Source organism: Mustela nigripes, chromosome 5 (genome assembly GCF_022355385.1).
Source record: "Mustela nigripes isolate SB6536 chromosome 5, MUSNIG.SB6536, whole genome shotgun sequence".
NCBI lineage: Eukaryota > Metazoa > Chordata > Mammalia > Carnivora > Mustelidae > Mustela > Mustela nigripes.
Window position 1 is genome coordinate 65,703,032 of NC_081561.1, and position 14,278 is coordinate 65,717,309.

The 14,278-nt window shown below is 53.8% G+C and overlaps 1 protein-coding gene across 3 annotated transcripts in view; it reads left to right on the top strand.

Moving 5' to 3' along the window:
* MDGA1 (MAM domain containing glycosylphosphatidylinositol anchor 1) overlaps positions 1-12,606 on the top strand; it is a 58,204-nt gene extending 45,598 nt beyond the window's left edge. For 2 of the 3 annotated variants that reach the window (XM_059400550.1, XM_059400552.1), the window contains exons 10-17: positions 255-354; positions 1,164-1,417; positions 1,673-1,696; positions 2,738-2,890; positions 3,272-3,406; positions 6,817-6,947; positions 7,138-7,246; positions 7,976-12,606. In XM_059400550.1, the coding sequence (XP_059256533.1) occupies positions 255-354; positions 1,164-1,417; positions 1,673-1,696; positions 2,738-2,890; positions 3,272-3,406; positions 6,817-6,947; positions 7,138-7,246; positions 7,976-8,067 (998 nt within the window). In that variant the 3' untranslated portion in view covers positions 8,068-12,606. Of the gene's footprint in view, positions 1-202; positions 355-1,163; positions 1,418-1,672; positions 1,697-2,737; positions 2,891-3,271; positions 3,407-6,816; positions 6,948-7,137; positions 7,247-7,975 lie in introns of all 3 variants that reach the window. The other variant, XM_059400551.1, reaches the window with a different exon arrangement.
* Positions 12,607-14,278: the final 1,672 nt, after the last annotated feature.

Below are 14,278 nucleotides of genomic sequence, written 5' to 3' on the forward strand. Positions count from 1 at the left end.
TCCTACTCCATCCTCACTCCCCTAATATCCTCCTCTCCCACCATCTCCTCCCTTAACTATGTTCCCTTTCTCTTTGTCTCCATATATCCTTGTCCCTGTTTCTTGCCATCTTTCTCTGTCTCCCTCTCCCGCGCCTCCTCTCTCTGTGTCTCTCCCCATCCCCCACCCTTCACGGCCCCACGCCCCCTCCCCACCCTCTCAGCCAAAGCCTACAGCCCGGAGTTTTACTTCGACACCCCCAACCCCACCCGCAGCCACAAGCTGTCCAAGAACTACTCCTATGTGCTGCAGTGGACCCAGAGGGAGCCCGATGCTGTGGACCCCCTGCTCAACTACAGACTCAGTGTCCGCCAGGTGGGCCAAGGGGGACAGGGCTAGGGCGGGGGTGGAGGCGTGAGGAGGGGCAGGCTGACCCTGGGAATGTCCATCAAACCATGAGAAGTGGTTGGAGGCAGGGCTTGGACACATCTGACCCCTTTGCAGACTACACTTTAGAGCCAGAGAGAAAGTTTTCTGGACATAGCAGCAGAAGCTGGAAGGTTTTAGGGACCTTCTCTGGCCCCATGCTCCGGGCCCTGCCCTGAAAATTGGGCTGGGTCTGCTGGGTTTGTACAGAAGAAAGGGGGCAGAGCTAGCTCTGCTCACAAGACACAGAATCTACTCGTGAGTCAGGAGCTTAGGGTGGGGAGGGAGGCAGTTTTCTCCACAGGGTCTCTAGAATGCAAGGCCAGACTATGCTGTTCTTGTGTCAAGTTTAATTCCATGTGGTTCTTCCGCCCAAGGGGCAGTAGGTGTGGAGGGTGAAAGTGTGGCTCTGGGGCAGACCGCCTAGGCTAGAATCCTGCTCTGTGTGAGCTAGGGCAAACCACATCTGTTTGGCCTCAGTTTCTTTATCTGTAAAATGGGAGTCATTATAACGTTCCGCCTCAGAAGACTAGAATTTTGAGGATTAAGTGGGTTACTAATGGCAAATCACCTTGAACAGCGCCCAGCACACGTTTATTGTTCAATATGAGTTGCTATCCTGTGTTATTCAGATGGGCTGAGGAGGGAGGCGCGGTAGGAGTGATTACACTCTCTCACGGATGGGGGAACTGAGGGTCTGGTTTCCTCGTTTTTATTCTTTCTGCTCCCTGCCCCTGCCCCCCACCGCACCCTCCAAGTCATACCAGGGCCTGGGCCGGTGCTGTGGTGGAGGGTGTGGCCATCTGGGCATCTGGAAACACCCTGTATCTGCAGCTGAATCAGCACAACGCCATGGTGAAGGCCATCCCAGTGCGGCGCGTGGAGAAGGGGCAGCTGCTGGAGTACATCCTGACTGACCTCCGTGTGCCCCACAGCTATGAGGTCCGCCTCACGCCCTATACCACCTTCGGGGCTGGGGACATGGCCTCCCGCATCATTCACTACACAGAGCGTAGGTGGTAGTGGTGGTGGTGGGGTGGGAAGGGTGGGCTCCTCTTTTCCCCAGGGGATCCCCTTCCAGCCTCCCCACATGGTTCCAGAGCTTGGAGCTCCCCTCTGTGCAGTGTCCTACTTTGTCACTGCAGGGTAGGCCTCTCTGGCCTCCAGTCCTGGTTTCAGGAGCCCTGTCCCCTGGTCCCAAGCCTGGGCACCCTCTATACAGTCCCATACCTCAGTTCTGACTTGGTTTTCCTGCTTGCTTTCCCAGCCATCAACTCTCCCAACCTGTCAGGTGAGAAACCTCCCTCCCACTTCCCCTTCCCTTTGGGGACACAAAGACTCCCTTGGTGGGTGGAGAGGTCCCTGGCAGATACCCAGAGAGAAAATGGGGGTGGAGGCCAGCAGCTGGAAGAAGAAGCCAAAGGGAACAGGGCTGGGCTTGGAGACAAGTGCATCCAAGATTCATTCTGGGGCTTAAAAGTGGGGGGCAGAGGTGGGGGACATCTGTAACTCAAGGCCTCTCCTCCTCAATCAGCATCCTGATCCTATCCCTAGAATCACTGTCCCAAGAAGGAAAACGGAGAGACCAGACTAATCCATATCCCCCGTTCTCTGCAGCAGGGGTCCTCAATCTGAGATCCATGAAGCCCCCCACCCCACCCGCACGATCTGTGTATAGAATTCAGGGCATCCATGAACCTGGAATGTGGAAGGGCATACAGTTACTTCTTTATCTTCCCTTAAATTCTGGCAAAAGTTTAACATCTTTAGTGACGACTGCAGACAACAAGCCAGGGAAGTGTAATCACTACCTGTGACCCTGTCATCAGGACCAAGTCGAGGTTTGCACGGCACCTTAAAGTTGTTGCGGCCCTTTCTGAATATCATTTACATCCATCGGGACTTTGAAACCACCACAGTTATTAGAGCTAATGCTAGATCTTGTTATTTAATTAGATAAAAAAGAAGCCCACCGATTATCATATCACAAACGTGTTTTTTAAAATATTTTGACAGCTGTATCTCAATATAAGTGATTTCCTTTGTGACCCTCTGTATTTCATTGTGTGCATCTAAAATTATTATTCTGAGATAGAGTCCTTAGACATCACTAGATAGCAGAGGTCTGTGGTATACAAAGGTTAGGAAGTCCTGTTCTGGGGAACAAATTTGTCAGGGGCCCCGTTGCCTGGTTTCTCAAGCCCTGAGACCCTAGGCCCATGGCTTGGATGCACGACCCCTGCCTCAGGGTGGTCAGGGAGGGCGAAGCTGGGCCAGGTGGCCTGAGGAGCCTGACCTTCTTTGTCTCCTCCCCACCCTTGGCCCAATGCAGACAACACCTGCCACTTTGAAGATGAGAAGATCTGTGGTTACACCCAGGACCTGACAGACAACTTTGACTGGACACGGCAGAATGCCCTCACCCAGAATCCCAAGCGCTCCCCCAACACTGGTCCCCCCACTGACATCAGTGGCACCCCTGAGGGTGAGGACATGGACTGCTGCAGGACAGTTTTTGGGGGTGTGTGTATGTGTGTAGCACCAGGGAATCCCAGTCCGAAGGCGGGGACACAATCCTGCCCTCAGGGAGCCCCAGTCTGAAGGGAGCCACAGCCCTGCTCTTAGAGAGCTCTAATTTGACGGAGAGACACAACTCTGTCTTCATGGGGACCCAGAAGAAGAGAAACTGCAATAGGGTTCGGAACTCCTGGCCTAGACTCCTATGCTGTCCAGTGAGGCAGGGAGAACACGGTGGATGGGTGAGGCACCTGGGGTCAGAGGAAGCTCAGGCAGTGAAAGGATCAGATGGTTAGCGGCTGGGTGGGGTAAGGAGGAGGCTGTTGGTGCATCCCCCCCTCCCCAACAGGCTACTACATGTTCATCGAGACATCAAGGCCCCGGGAGCTGGGGGACCGAGCCCGTTTGGTGAGTCCCTTGTACAATGCCAGTGCTAAGTTCTACTGCGTCTCCTTTTTCTACCACATGTACGGGAAGCACATCGGTGAGTCGGGGGACCAGGTCATCTGCCCAAGGGCTGTTGGGGTGGGGAGGAGAGATGGAATCCACGGGAGGCTGGCACGGGCCCATATGAGGCCTGGGCTTCCTCAGCTTGGCTAAATCACAAATCCTTGGAGGGGGTGTAGGCAGAATCCGGGCAAGGGAGGAAGCCAGAGCCCACTCATTCGAGGTTTTCCTGAGTCTGCAAACAAAATGGTTCCAGCAGGACAAGATGGAAGCCTTGGAGGAGATGGCGAAAACAGCTAAGAGGGTGCTGGTATTGAGCGCCTGTCAGGTGCCTGGTGATATCCTGGGGGCTCTGCATCTGTAGTCCCATTACCTCTCACAAACACCAGGTGAGGGAGGTGTTACTATGTAAATCAGAGAGGTTCAGCATTTTCCCCGGGATCACACAGCAACCTGAGTTGTCTGACTCCCCCGAGCCCTAAGCTCAAGGTTGGGGGGGGTGTCACTCTGTAACCGGTGAAGGGCAGTCCCTTTTCCTAAGGCTGGGTGGGCATCTGCCGTCATCATTCAGCCGTCACTTCTTGAGACAGGCATCAGGTGATGCAACAAACAGGGAGAGGAGTTTCCCATGCTCCTGGCACCTATGGTCAAGTGGGAGACAGATGTCTAATTAAACCAGATACGACTGAGTGACCACTGTGACACATGCCCACAGCAGGACAGGGGCCAAACAGCTGGTAACAGAGACCAACGCTGGAGGCTTGGTTATGGACAACTCTGATGAGGAAGTGACAAACTTTTAAAATTTTCATTTATTTGTTTGTTTACTTCTTTACGGGACAGGCCATGTATTCTGTATGGGTCAAAATGTCCAAAGGGCTTATAATGAGAGTCCCCTTCTCATCCCAGTCCTCCTGCTACCTAGAGCCTTTCCCCAAAGGCCATCAATGCGCTAGATTTGGGGACAGGATTCCAGAAACTTTTTATGTATATAGAAGCCAGTGGAAGATTTGAATTCAACCCAAGGAAGACCCCGTAAACATCAGATCTGGACAGGAGGGCTTTCTAGTAGGGATGCTGTAGAGGGGGCCCCCTGTCCCATGTCACGTGACTCCTCTGCTCTGCCCCTTTCATCACCATCTCCTCTAGGCCTCCCAGGTCTGATCTGGCCCCTGCCTCCTTCTCTGACCTCATCTTCTACCACCTTTCCCTTGGCTCCCACTCAGCTCGAGAGAACACTGGTCTCCTTGCTTTCCTTGAAATACTTGAGGCGGATTCCTGCCAAAGAGGACTTTGCTCATGATGTTCCTTGGCCTGGAACATTCTTCCCCTCCCCTCATTCAAGGGACTTCTCTGAAGTCCCTTGACATCCCCACCTCAATACCTCTTTATTCCTTTCCCTGCATTATTGGCTTTATAATGCTTATCACCAGTAGAAGGTAAGCTCCAGGACGGCGGGGTCCTCGCCTTATTCACTGACATATCTCTTACGTCTAGAACAGTGCCTGGCACATAACAGTGCCTGGCTCAGCTAGTTGAACAAATGAATGATAGGGAGGTCTAAGGTTCTAACCATGAGGTTCTCTGAAAGTCCTCTTTCAGTTGTGAGGACCATGGTAAAGAGTAAAGAGTTCTTTATTCAGCATTTAATTATTGAGAACCTGTAGCAATTTGCTGCAGACCTTCCCTCAAAGAGCCCAATGGGAGGAGAAGATGTGGATGGCTCTGTCACATCACAGAGCAGACAGTGGTCTGGGCCTGGATCACTGAAGTAGAAGGATTCAGGGTTCCTAGGGAAGCACAGAGGACTCCCAACTCAAGCCTAGGAAGACTTCTGGGGGGGAAATGGCATTTCAGAGAGGCCTCAAGTCACAGGAAGGATTTGGCCAGGGCAATGTAGTAGGGGAGGGAGTCTCCAGCAGTGTGAAGAGGCTGAGCAAAAGCCCAAAGGTGGGAGACCTGGAGTCTGTCTGTCCAGACTCCAGCATGGAGTTTCCTCGGCTTTGCAGATGGCAAGGGAGGCAGGGAAGACCGTAGTGAGCAGGCCCACCCTTAAGGGAGGCTGCATGTCTTGGGCCCTGGCTGAGGCTGTGAAAGGTGGTCAGGAATCCCCTGAGCAGGGGAGACCCTAGAGCTGATGGGCTCCTCAGGAAAGGGGGTTGAAATTCAATTTTTGTTCAAGCAGTGAAAAGAGAGGTTCCCCATTAGTGGCCTTGGGGCAGGGTGGTGGAGGAGGCAGAAAAGATACGGGAATTGAGGGGGATAGGAAGGGGGAAGAGCTCCAGGAGGGGGAAGAGAGAAGGGTCTCTCGGTGAGGATCCTGAAAGGTATTGGGGCTTGGGTCTGTTGAAGTCTATGTGGCACCTCCTGGCCCACTCTGGCTGGCTGCAGTCCTCTGATGGGCCCATCTGCTGGTGAGGGTCCCCACCCAGGCCTCCTCTGCCTCTGGGGAAGTCTGTGTTTCTTACTGTCCCAATCCCTCCTCCCCCCTCCCCTCCTAGCCCACCTGGCAGCTGGACCGCACCAGCTGTCCCCAGACCTTGTATCTTTCTGGCCAACTCCTTTCATCTCAGGCAGGTAACATTTGGTGGCTCTTCCCCAGCGGGGGTCTGTCTATCTGGTGTCACAGATGGTGTGGCTTTGTCTCTGGGCAGTGCCATGGAAATGCCAGCCACTGGGCGCTAAGATTGATTCCCCTTCCCTCTGAGCCAGATCCTTCCCATCACTGGGGACTGGAGGTAGGCTGGAGGAGCTGGGAAGGGGCATGACATTGCCTGGGTGCTCTTCGCCAAGTCACAATCCCCTCCCCCTTTTCCAAGGTCCCCAGCACCTCCAGAATTCCAGGCCCCTGTGGCTGTGGGCACAGGAGCTCAGCACTCACAGGCACATGCCCTCAATGTTTCACTTCCTCTGTGTTTACTGTGCCTGTGTAGCACAGATACAAACATCTCTCTTTAAAGCAACTCCCTCTCATTTTCTTGGCTTTGTCCAAAGTGTGAATATTAGAGAAATCGTGAGTTTGAAGGACTTGCTTTATTCATTTCTCAAAACATATCTCGTAAGTATCAAAATTTTTAAAGTCCATTCCTGTGCCTCTAGGAAAAATCATCCCATGCCTGGGGTGTGCCTTGTGTGCTTTGGGAATCCTGCTCTGCGCTCAGTCATGGGCCCCACTGCGTGGGACAACTCCACTCCAGAGGAAGAAGGAGTGTGTGTGTGTGGGGGGGGGGGGATTAGCTGAATAGAAAGGAAAGGAAGGAATAAAGGAAAATTTGCAAGGCGTCCTGATGAATTGAAGCCCGCTGCAGTCCTCTCTGTCCTGTTCCTGTGTTGTGAGCTGTGGCATAATGGGATGTGAACCGTTCTGGGCTAATGTTGCAGGCAGTGGCGGAGGAGGGGGGCCTCGTCCAGATCCTCACTTCTCCCCTCTCTTCATCCCCACCATAGGCTCCCTCAACCTCTTGGTGCGGTCCCGGAACAAAGGGGCCCTGGACACACACGCCTGGTCTCTCAGTGGCAATAAGGGCAACGTGTGGCAGCAGGCACACGTGCCCATCAACCCCAGCGGGCCCTTCCAGGTGAGGCTCTCCCAGCCCTCAGGCTGGTGGTCTGGCCAGGGAACACTGAGGAAGACTCGGGTTTCCTCCCAGGAGCTGGGGAGAAACTCGGAGGGTATGGGGGCTTCCAGTGGACTGAGGGGAAGGGGTTAGGGGTTCTCTCTGGCAGAACCCCTTAATCCCTGCTCTTTGCTCTCTGACCCCACCCCAGATTATTTTTGAGGGGGTTCGAGGCTCTGGCTACCTGGGGGATATCGCCATAGATGACGTCACACTGAAGAAGGGAGAGTGTCCCCGGAAGCAGATGGATCCCAATAAAGGTGCAAGATGGGGAGGGAGGGAGGAGCCAAATCTGGGAGGGCGGGCTCTATGGGTAGGCACCTGTCGGTATCAGGGCTGAATGGCAATTCAGAGCGACTGGGTGATGGGACTGGGTGTCTGTGACTGCATGAACAGATGCTGGTGTGTTTGGGTGGGACATTTGGCCCAGGTTATGGGGCATTTGTAGGGCAATGAGAAGACTAAACTGTGCCCTCCTGTGAACTTACCGAGTTATCACAGGACCTAGATGCCTCCTGTGCCTGCCTCGGGGTATGTCTGTGTATGTGTGTGGGTGGGGGGGGGTCTAGATGTAAACGTGTGCCCCACCCCCCAGTGCCAGGTGTTTGCTGTCATAACAGCTGGAATTTATTGAGTGATTGCCACGCACCAGGCAGGGTGCAAAACCCCATATATGTGTAATCTCAGGTCATGAGGACAAGAGCCCCTGGGGTGGCACTGATGGTAGACTCATTTTATAGAGGAGGAAACAGGCCCACAGAGGTCAGGTGAATTGCTCCATGACTTAGTGAGCTGCGGAGCAAGGTCCTGGAAGGCTTAAGTTATCCCCCACACCACCCAACCTCACATCTGCGCTTACGAGCATGTCTATGTGCAGTGAGGGCAGTGTCCCCCTTTAAGTGTCCCAGAGAGAGGGTGCAGCTCGCTAGTCCCTGGCCTGCCGAGCTGACCGGAGCCCTGGCCTGTGTCCCTTCTTTCTCTTGTCACAGTGGTGGTGATGCCGGGCAGTGGAGCCCCCCGCCAGCCCCACCCACAGCTCTGGGGGCCCATGGTCATCTTCCTCTTGGCATTGCAGAGATGATGAGAGCTGCGTGGCCCCCCCACCCCGCCCCCGGCACACCAAAGTGTCCGCATCGTACCAAAGACTGACCCCCGCCAGCCGGGGTGCCCAGGGGCAGGGCCAGCCTGCCAGGGAGGGGGCCTGCACTGGCTTCGAGGATGAGCAGAAAACAAGGACAGAGGCCCAGCGCTGAGGCCCTGGAGACAGTCGTTCGACACACGCATACACTCACTCACATACACACACAGAGATATATTAAAGCACAAGTTTCTATCTGACCTGCCAGCACCTTCTTTTCTGCGGAGACAAAGGACTCGCCAGAATGGCGTCCGCCACCCCAGGGACCTCGGCGCCACGTGGGCCTTGTCCTGGCTGCACCTGTGGTGTGTTTCTGACCTTCCCTCGTTCCTCAGACCATTCATTGGCTTTACCAGAACGGAGCCAGAAGGGGAACCGACTCAGGAGCCCACCCTTGGCTGGACTCTGGGACTCCCCGGGATGGAGGAGGCCAGGGTCACAGGAGGCCAGGGGGTACCTGGTGAGCTCCAGCGGGCAGTGCGAGGGAGGCGAGACACCTGCTGCATGCCCTCTGTTTTCAGGGCAAGGGTTGGAAGGTGGAGACCCCAGGTCACCTTGATCCCTTGACCTGTTCTTGGATGTCATATCCTCCCCACACTGCACCCTCTTTGAAGTGACCCAGCACAGGGTCTTGGGCTTGGGCAGTCTGAAGACTGATACCTTCCTTCTGCCCCATCTAACCCCACCCCACCCATAAGGAGCTGGATTCCTGAGAGCACAATCCCCACCTTGGTCAGCAGGCCTAACCTTAGCACCCACCTGCCTCTCAAAGGAGTGGGGGTGGGGTGGTGGTGGTGGCCAGCCATTCCCCGGGGTGAGGCTTGACTTTGAGAGGAGTAGAGAAGAAGGCCTGTTTTTGCGAATTCGTGCTCTCATGGCATTTGGGAGTAGAGTGGAGACTTTATTTCTTCTATACTTGGCATGAAGGGGTGTGCTGGATAGGAGGATGTGTGTAAAGGGGGTACCCTCCTCCTCCTCCACTGCAAAGCACTGGCCCTTCCCTGCCCAGGGGCAGTGAAGGAGGGGTTTGCAGAACTGGGGCAGGGAGCGGGGCAGTGGCTGGCCTCCGTGCTGCCTGGAGCTAAGCTCATGCCTGGAACTGTGAAAAGGCTCTCTGTCCACAGGTTCTGGGTTGGGAGCCTAGATGGGCATGGTGGAATCTAGCCCTCTCAATGTCACTCCTGAGATCCTGCCCTGCCATCCGTGGGAGAGAGGAGACCCAGCCCCTTCCAGGATGAGTCTCCAGGCACGTGTCCATGGAGCTGTGTGCGTGCATGTGTGTGTGTGTGTGCGTGCGTGCGTGCGCAGAGTGTGCCTGCCTGTCTGTGTAGCACTGTAGGTACATCTCTGGGCAGGAGTGGGTGCCAATGTGAGTCTGCACATGCAATTACACATATTTGTTTGTGAGGCTGGGCCTAACCCCTGGCTCAGTGCACGCCTGTGGATGTCAGCATGCATGTTCCCCTTCACGAGTGACACGGATGTCTGCGAGTGCTGTAGCACTCTGTAGCCTACTCTGTAGCCTACTGCAGAGTAGTACTAGCCTACTCTGTAGCCAAAGCTGCCTGCCACTGCCCCACCTTTCATCCCCTAAGGACGACAAAGAGCTTACAGACGACCCTACTGAAATGCAAGCACCTTTGGTGGCCCATGTTATAGGGCTTCGCCTGGAGCATTCGGAGGGGACAGCTGCCAAGCAAAGGGAGCCAGGCAGTGCCAAGAGGCAGGCAGGGAACCAGTGCAAAGGCTGCCCATCTCACTGCCCTGCCAGGGCTGTGCTATCATTATCACCAACAGCTGGGGGGGGGGGTGGCTGGGCCAGGCCTGGAGCGGGGCCTTCTGATCCTGGACCAATCTGGCTGTCTTGCTGGCCCATCTGAGGCCTCTCTCCAGAATGAGTGGCTCCAGGTTCCCAGAACACACTTGCATCCCGTCTGCTGAGTATTGTTCCTTAATTGTCCCATCTGTGCAGGGTCTGTTGCCCCAACTAGACTGTGAGCTCCTCCTCTGAGCCTTCCAACCTTCTCGCCCAGCCCATCCCAACCTCATGCCCAGCACAAGTGGGCCTGTTAGGGAAATCAGAGTGGGCTTTGCCCAGCAGAATGGATTCTATAAATCAGTGATTTCCAGCCCCAGCTGTAGAATCAAACCTCCAGAGTTTTTTTTAGAAAGCACGGATGCTTGGTCCTACCCCCAGAGGTTTTAATTTAATTGGACTGGTATGCAGCGTGGTATCAGAAATGTTTAAAAGCTCCTCGGAAGAAGCCAGGAATGTGAACCATTGACCAATCACCTGCCAGGGGCTTCCTCTGTGCCCTTGCTGGGGTGGGTATGGAGATCCAGAGAGGAATGGCACCGGGCACCTCCTCCTTGGGGCACCAAGGTCCTTGGTCCTCGTGTGTGGACCGGCGAGGTTGGTGCCTGTTTGTGTCTGTATGTGTGTGTGCGCAGGTCTGAAGGGACTGTGGGTGTCCGTGTGTACTAACACTACCAGTGTGTGATGGGAACTCTTAGGATGTGCCGGTCTGTGTGTGGGAGGATGGGGTCTGCAAGGAAGGAGAGTCTTCATGTGTCCCAGTGTTGGTGTGTCTGTGTCTGCCTGTGAGTCAGCACCTCTGTGTCAGTGTCGGCTGTGCTGTGGGTGGTGGTATCTGTGTGCTGGTAGGTGGCCTGTGAAGACCCCCAGCCCAGGGGAGACCAGGCTGGCTGGATCCAGCGCATCTCCCCCGAGGCAGTTTCGCCCTCAGGGTCAGGGTGGCTGAGGCATTTTGTGGCCTTAAAACAGGGAGTCCGGGGTCAGCTCTCAAGGCGTTAGGGTTTATTCACCCCTGTTGCCCCCTGTTTGCTGTCTGGGGAGACCCCTGGGGCGAGGTGCCGTACAGACAGAAGTGGGGGAGTCCCAGCTGGGTCTTGCTGCTCCTGGGACCACAGACAGGTGCCCCGGGTGCCCAGCTAAGCCTTCAGACCATGCCCCCACCTCCAGGGATGCTCCCCCTACCTAGCCTTCTCTGGGATACTCCGTACTTTCCTTCCCATTCATTCTCCTTTCTCCCTGTGCTTGGCTGAAGCCCAGGGCTCAGGCTCTCACTGCCTGAGACCAAACTGCCCCTTGTGTAAATGAGAAAGGTGCAGAGGCGGGGGTTGGCCCAAGGTCACACACAGCCCCTTGGGGTGGAGCCAGCTTTGCAAGCCAGGTGCTCCCACCCTGGGGCGGTTACACTGTGGGCCAATGACTCCAGCCTGGCACCAGGGGAGTTTGGCCCAGCTGCCCTGTCTCTAGGCACTGGAACAGATGTTACAGATGTTGCTGGGAAGGCTCTAGGAGCCCTTTCTGGCTTCTCAGCCCAGGCCACTGCTCCTCCCACCCCAGATCAGACCTGAGTGCCATGTGGACTCTGCCTCCCTGTTCCTCCACTGGCTTTAGCTACTGCCTAGGCTCCCAGGTAGAAGGGACTGTTTCCCCTCCCCAACCCTCTGTCTTCACATGAGCCTGGACTCCGCTGTCCTGCTGTCCTCATCCTGTGGGCTTCCCTGTACGGACCAAGAGGGCTGGGGTGAGAGGGTACAAAATCTTGTGTTTTCCTCTTCCTGAACTCAGGGGGCTTGATGGCATTTCCAAGATCTGTTCCAAGAATGAATCTTCTCCAGGGAGTCCCTGTAGGGCCACAGATTGAGGTTCTGGGCTCTGGGGAGCCCTCTATACTTCCAAAGGCAAGATAGCATGACCCTCTCTGTTAATCAGTGCTGTGTGAGAGTGTGTGTCTGTTAGGGTGAGGTGTGTGTGTGTGTGTGTGTGTGTGTGTGTGTGTGTGTGTGTTATGTATATGTGTGAGGGTGTGTACTGGGGCAGAAGGACCACTCCTTCCTAGGGAGCCCTTAACCATGAGAGCTGGAAGGGACCTTAGAGACCATCTAATCCAGTGCCCCCATGGTACAGGTGAGAAAGCTGAGGTCAGAGACATGTCACTTGCCCACCATCACCCCTCCCTTCTGTCACCTGCATCCATTTCCCAGAGGACCCACTAGAAGTGCCCTCCCTCCCGGCACCTCCCCACCACCTCCTAGCTGCCCCCATAATCACCTTTGCAGCTCAACTCTGCTGGTCCCTTTGCCCCAGCGGTCTCCAAGCATCGTTCCTGCCCCAGGTGGGAGCTCACCAAGGCTCACCCAGGAGAAGGGGCAGGGGAAGGAGGGGACTGCTTCAGCCCTGAGGCCTCCCAGACTTGAGAGAAAAGCCAACACCTCCATGCCCAGGCCCACCCCAACACCAAGGTAAAAGCACAACAGGAGACCCTCATTTATGGGTGAAAGGTATTGGGGTTGTTTTAGTCACACAACCCCGTACTCACCCCTTTGCCTTGCTCTCTGTCTCCACCCCAGCCTCTGTCCCCCTTTGTCCCTCTTTCACCCCCAAACCCCTCAAATGTAACCTCTAGTTGCGGACGCGGTTGTTTCAATCAATAAAGCTGCAGTGTTCTAGTGCTCGGGGTTCGGCTGTGTGTGTGGGTGGCAGATGGGCCAGGAGGGGGCACCAGTGAATGGCTGGGGGGCTCTTTTCAGACCTCTGGGGAGAGCCCTTCTCCTTGGTACCTACCATCATGGGTCCTGCTCTGTCCCTGGACAGTGAGGACCTACGTTCTGGTCTCCAGCCCAATGAACCCAGTGTCTTCATTCATTTATTTCTTCAAGAAATACTAGTCAAATCCCGCCTTCATGGAGGCTTCTGCCTTAGTGGGGAAGATGGACACAAAGCTCATAATTACACCAGGAAACACATCATTATGAATACAATTAGGACTGTAAGAGCAGGTTCTTATTTGGGTTAGAGATTCAGGGATAACTTCTTCAAGGAAGAGGCATTTGGGATGAAAGACCACAGTGTGAAACAGGAATCCATCAAAATTCTAGAGAACATAGGCAGTAACCTCTTTGACACCGGCCACAGAAACTTCTTTCAAGACATGTCTCCAAAGGCAAAAGAAACAATAGCAAAAATGAACTTTTGGGACTTCATCAAGATCAAAAGCTTCTGCACAGCAAAGGAAACAGTCAACAAAACTAAGAGGCAACCTACGGAATGGGAAAAGATATTTGCAAATGACATTGTGGATAAAGGGCTGGCATCCAAGATCTATAAAGAACTTTTCAAAATCAGCACCCAAAAAACAAATATTGCAAATAATCAAGTCAAAAAATGGACAGAAGACATGAATAGACGCATTTGGGATGCGTCTTCTTCAATAGAAGACATACAAATGGCTAGCAGACACATGAAAAAATGTTCAACATCACTAGCCATCAGGGAAATACAAATCAAAACCACAGTGAGATACCAGCATACATCAGTTAGAATGGCAAAATAAACAAGTCAGGAAGCAACAGTGTTGGTGAGGATGTGGAGAGGATGTGGAGAAAGGGGAACCCTCTTACACTGTTGTGGGAATGCAAGCTGGTACAGCCACTCTGGAAGACAATATGGAGGGTCTCAAGAAGTTAAAAATAGAGCTACCCTATGACCCAGCAATTGTACTACTAGGTATTTACCCCAATGATACAGATGTAGTGAAAAGAAGAGGCACGTGCACCCCAGAGTTCATAGCAGCAATGTCCACAATAGCCAAACTGTAGAAGGAGCTGAGATGTCCTTCAGCAGACGAATGGATAAAGAAGATGTGGTCCATATATACAATGGAGTATTACACAACTATCAGAAAGGATGAATATCCATCATTTGCATCGACATGGATGGAACTGGAGGGAATTATGCTGGGTGAAAGTCAAGCAGAGAAAGACAATTATTATATGGTTTCACTCAGATGTGAAACATAAAGAATAGCACAGAGGATAAAAGGGGAGGGAAGGGAAAACTAAAGGGGAGAAAGAGTAGAAATCAGAGATGGAGAAAAACCATGAAAGACTCTGGAATCCAGGAAAAAAACTGAAGGTTTCAGAGGGGAGGGGCATGGGGGGATAGGGCAGGTGGGTGATGGGTATTAAGGAGGGCATGTGTTGTGATGAGCGCTGGGTGTTATATGCAACTAATGAATCACTGAACACTACATCAAAAACTAATGATATATTATATGGTGGTTAACTTAACATAGTAAAAAAAAAGAAGAAGAAGCATTTAGGAAAGACCTAAAGAATGATTGGG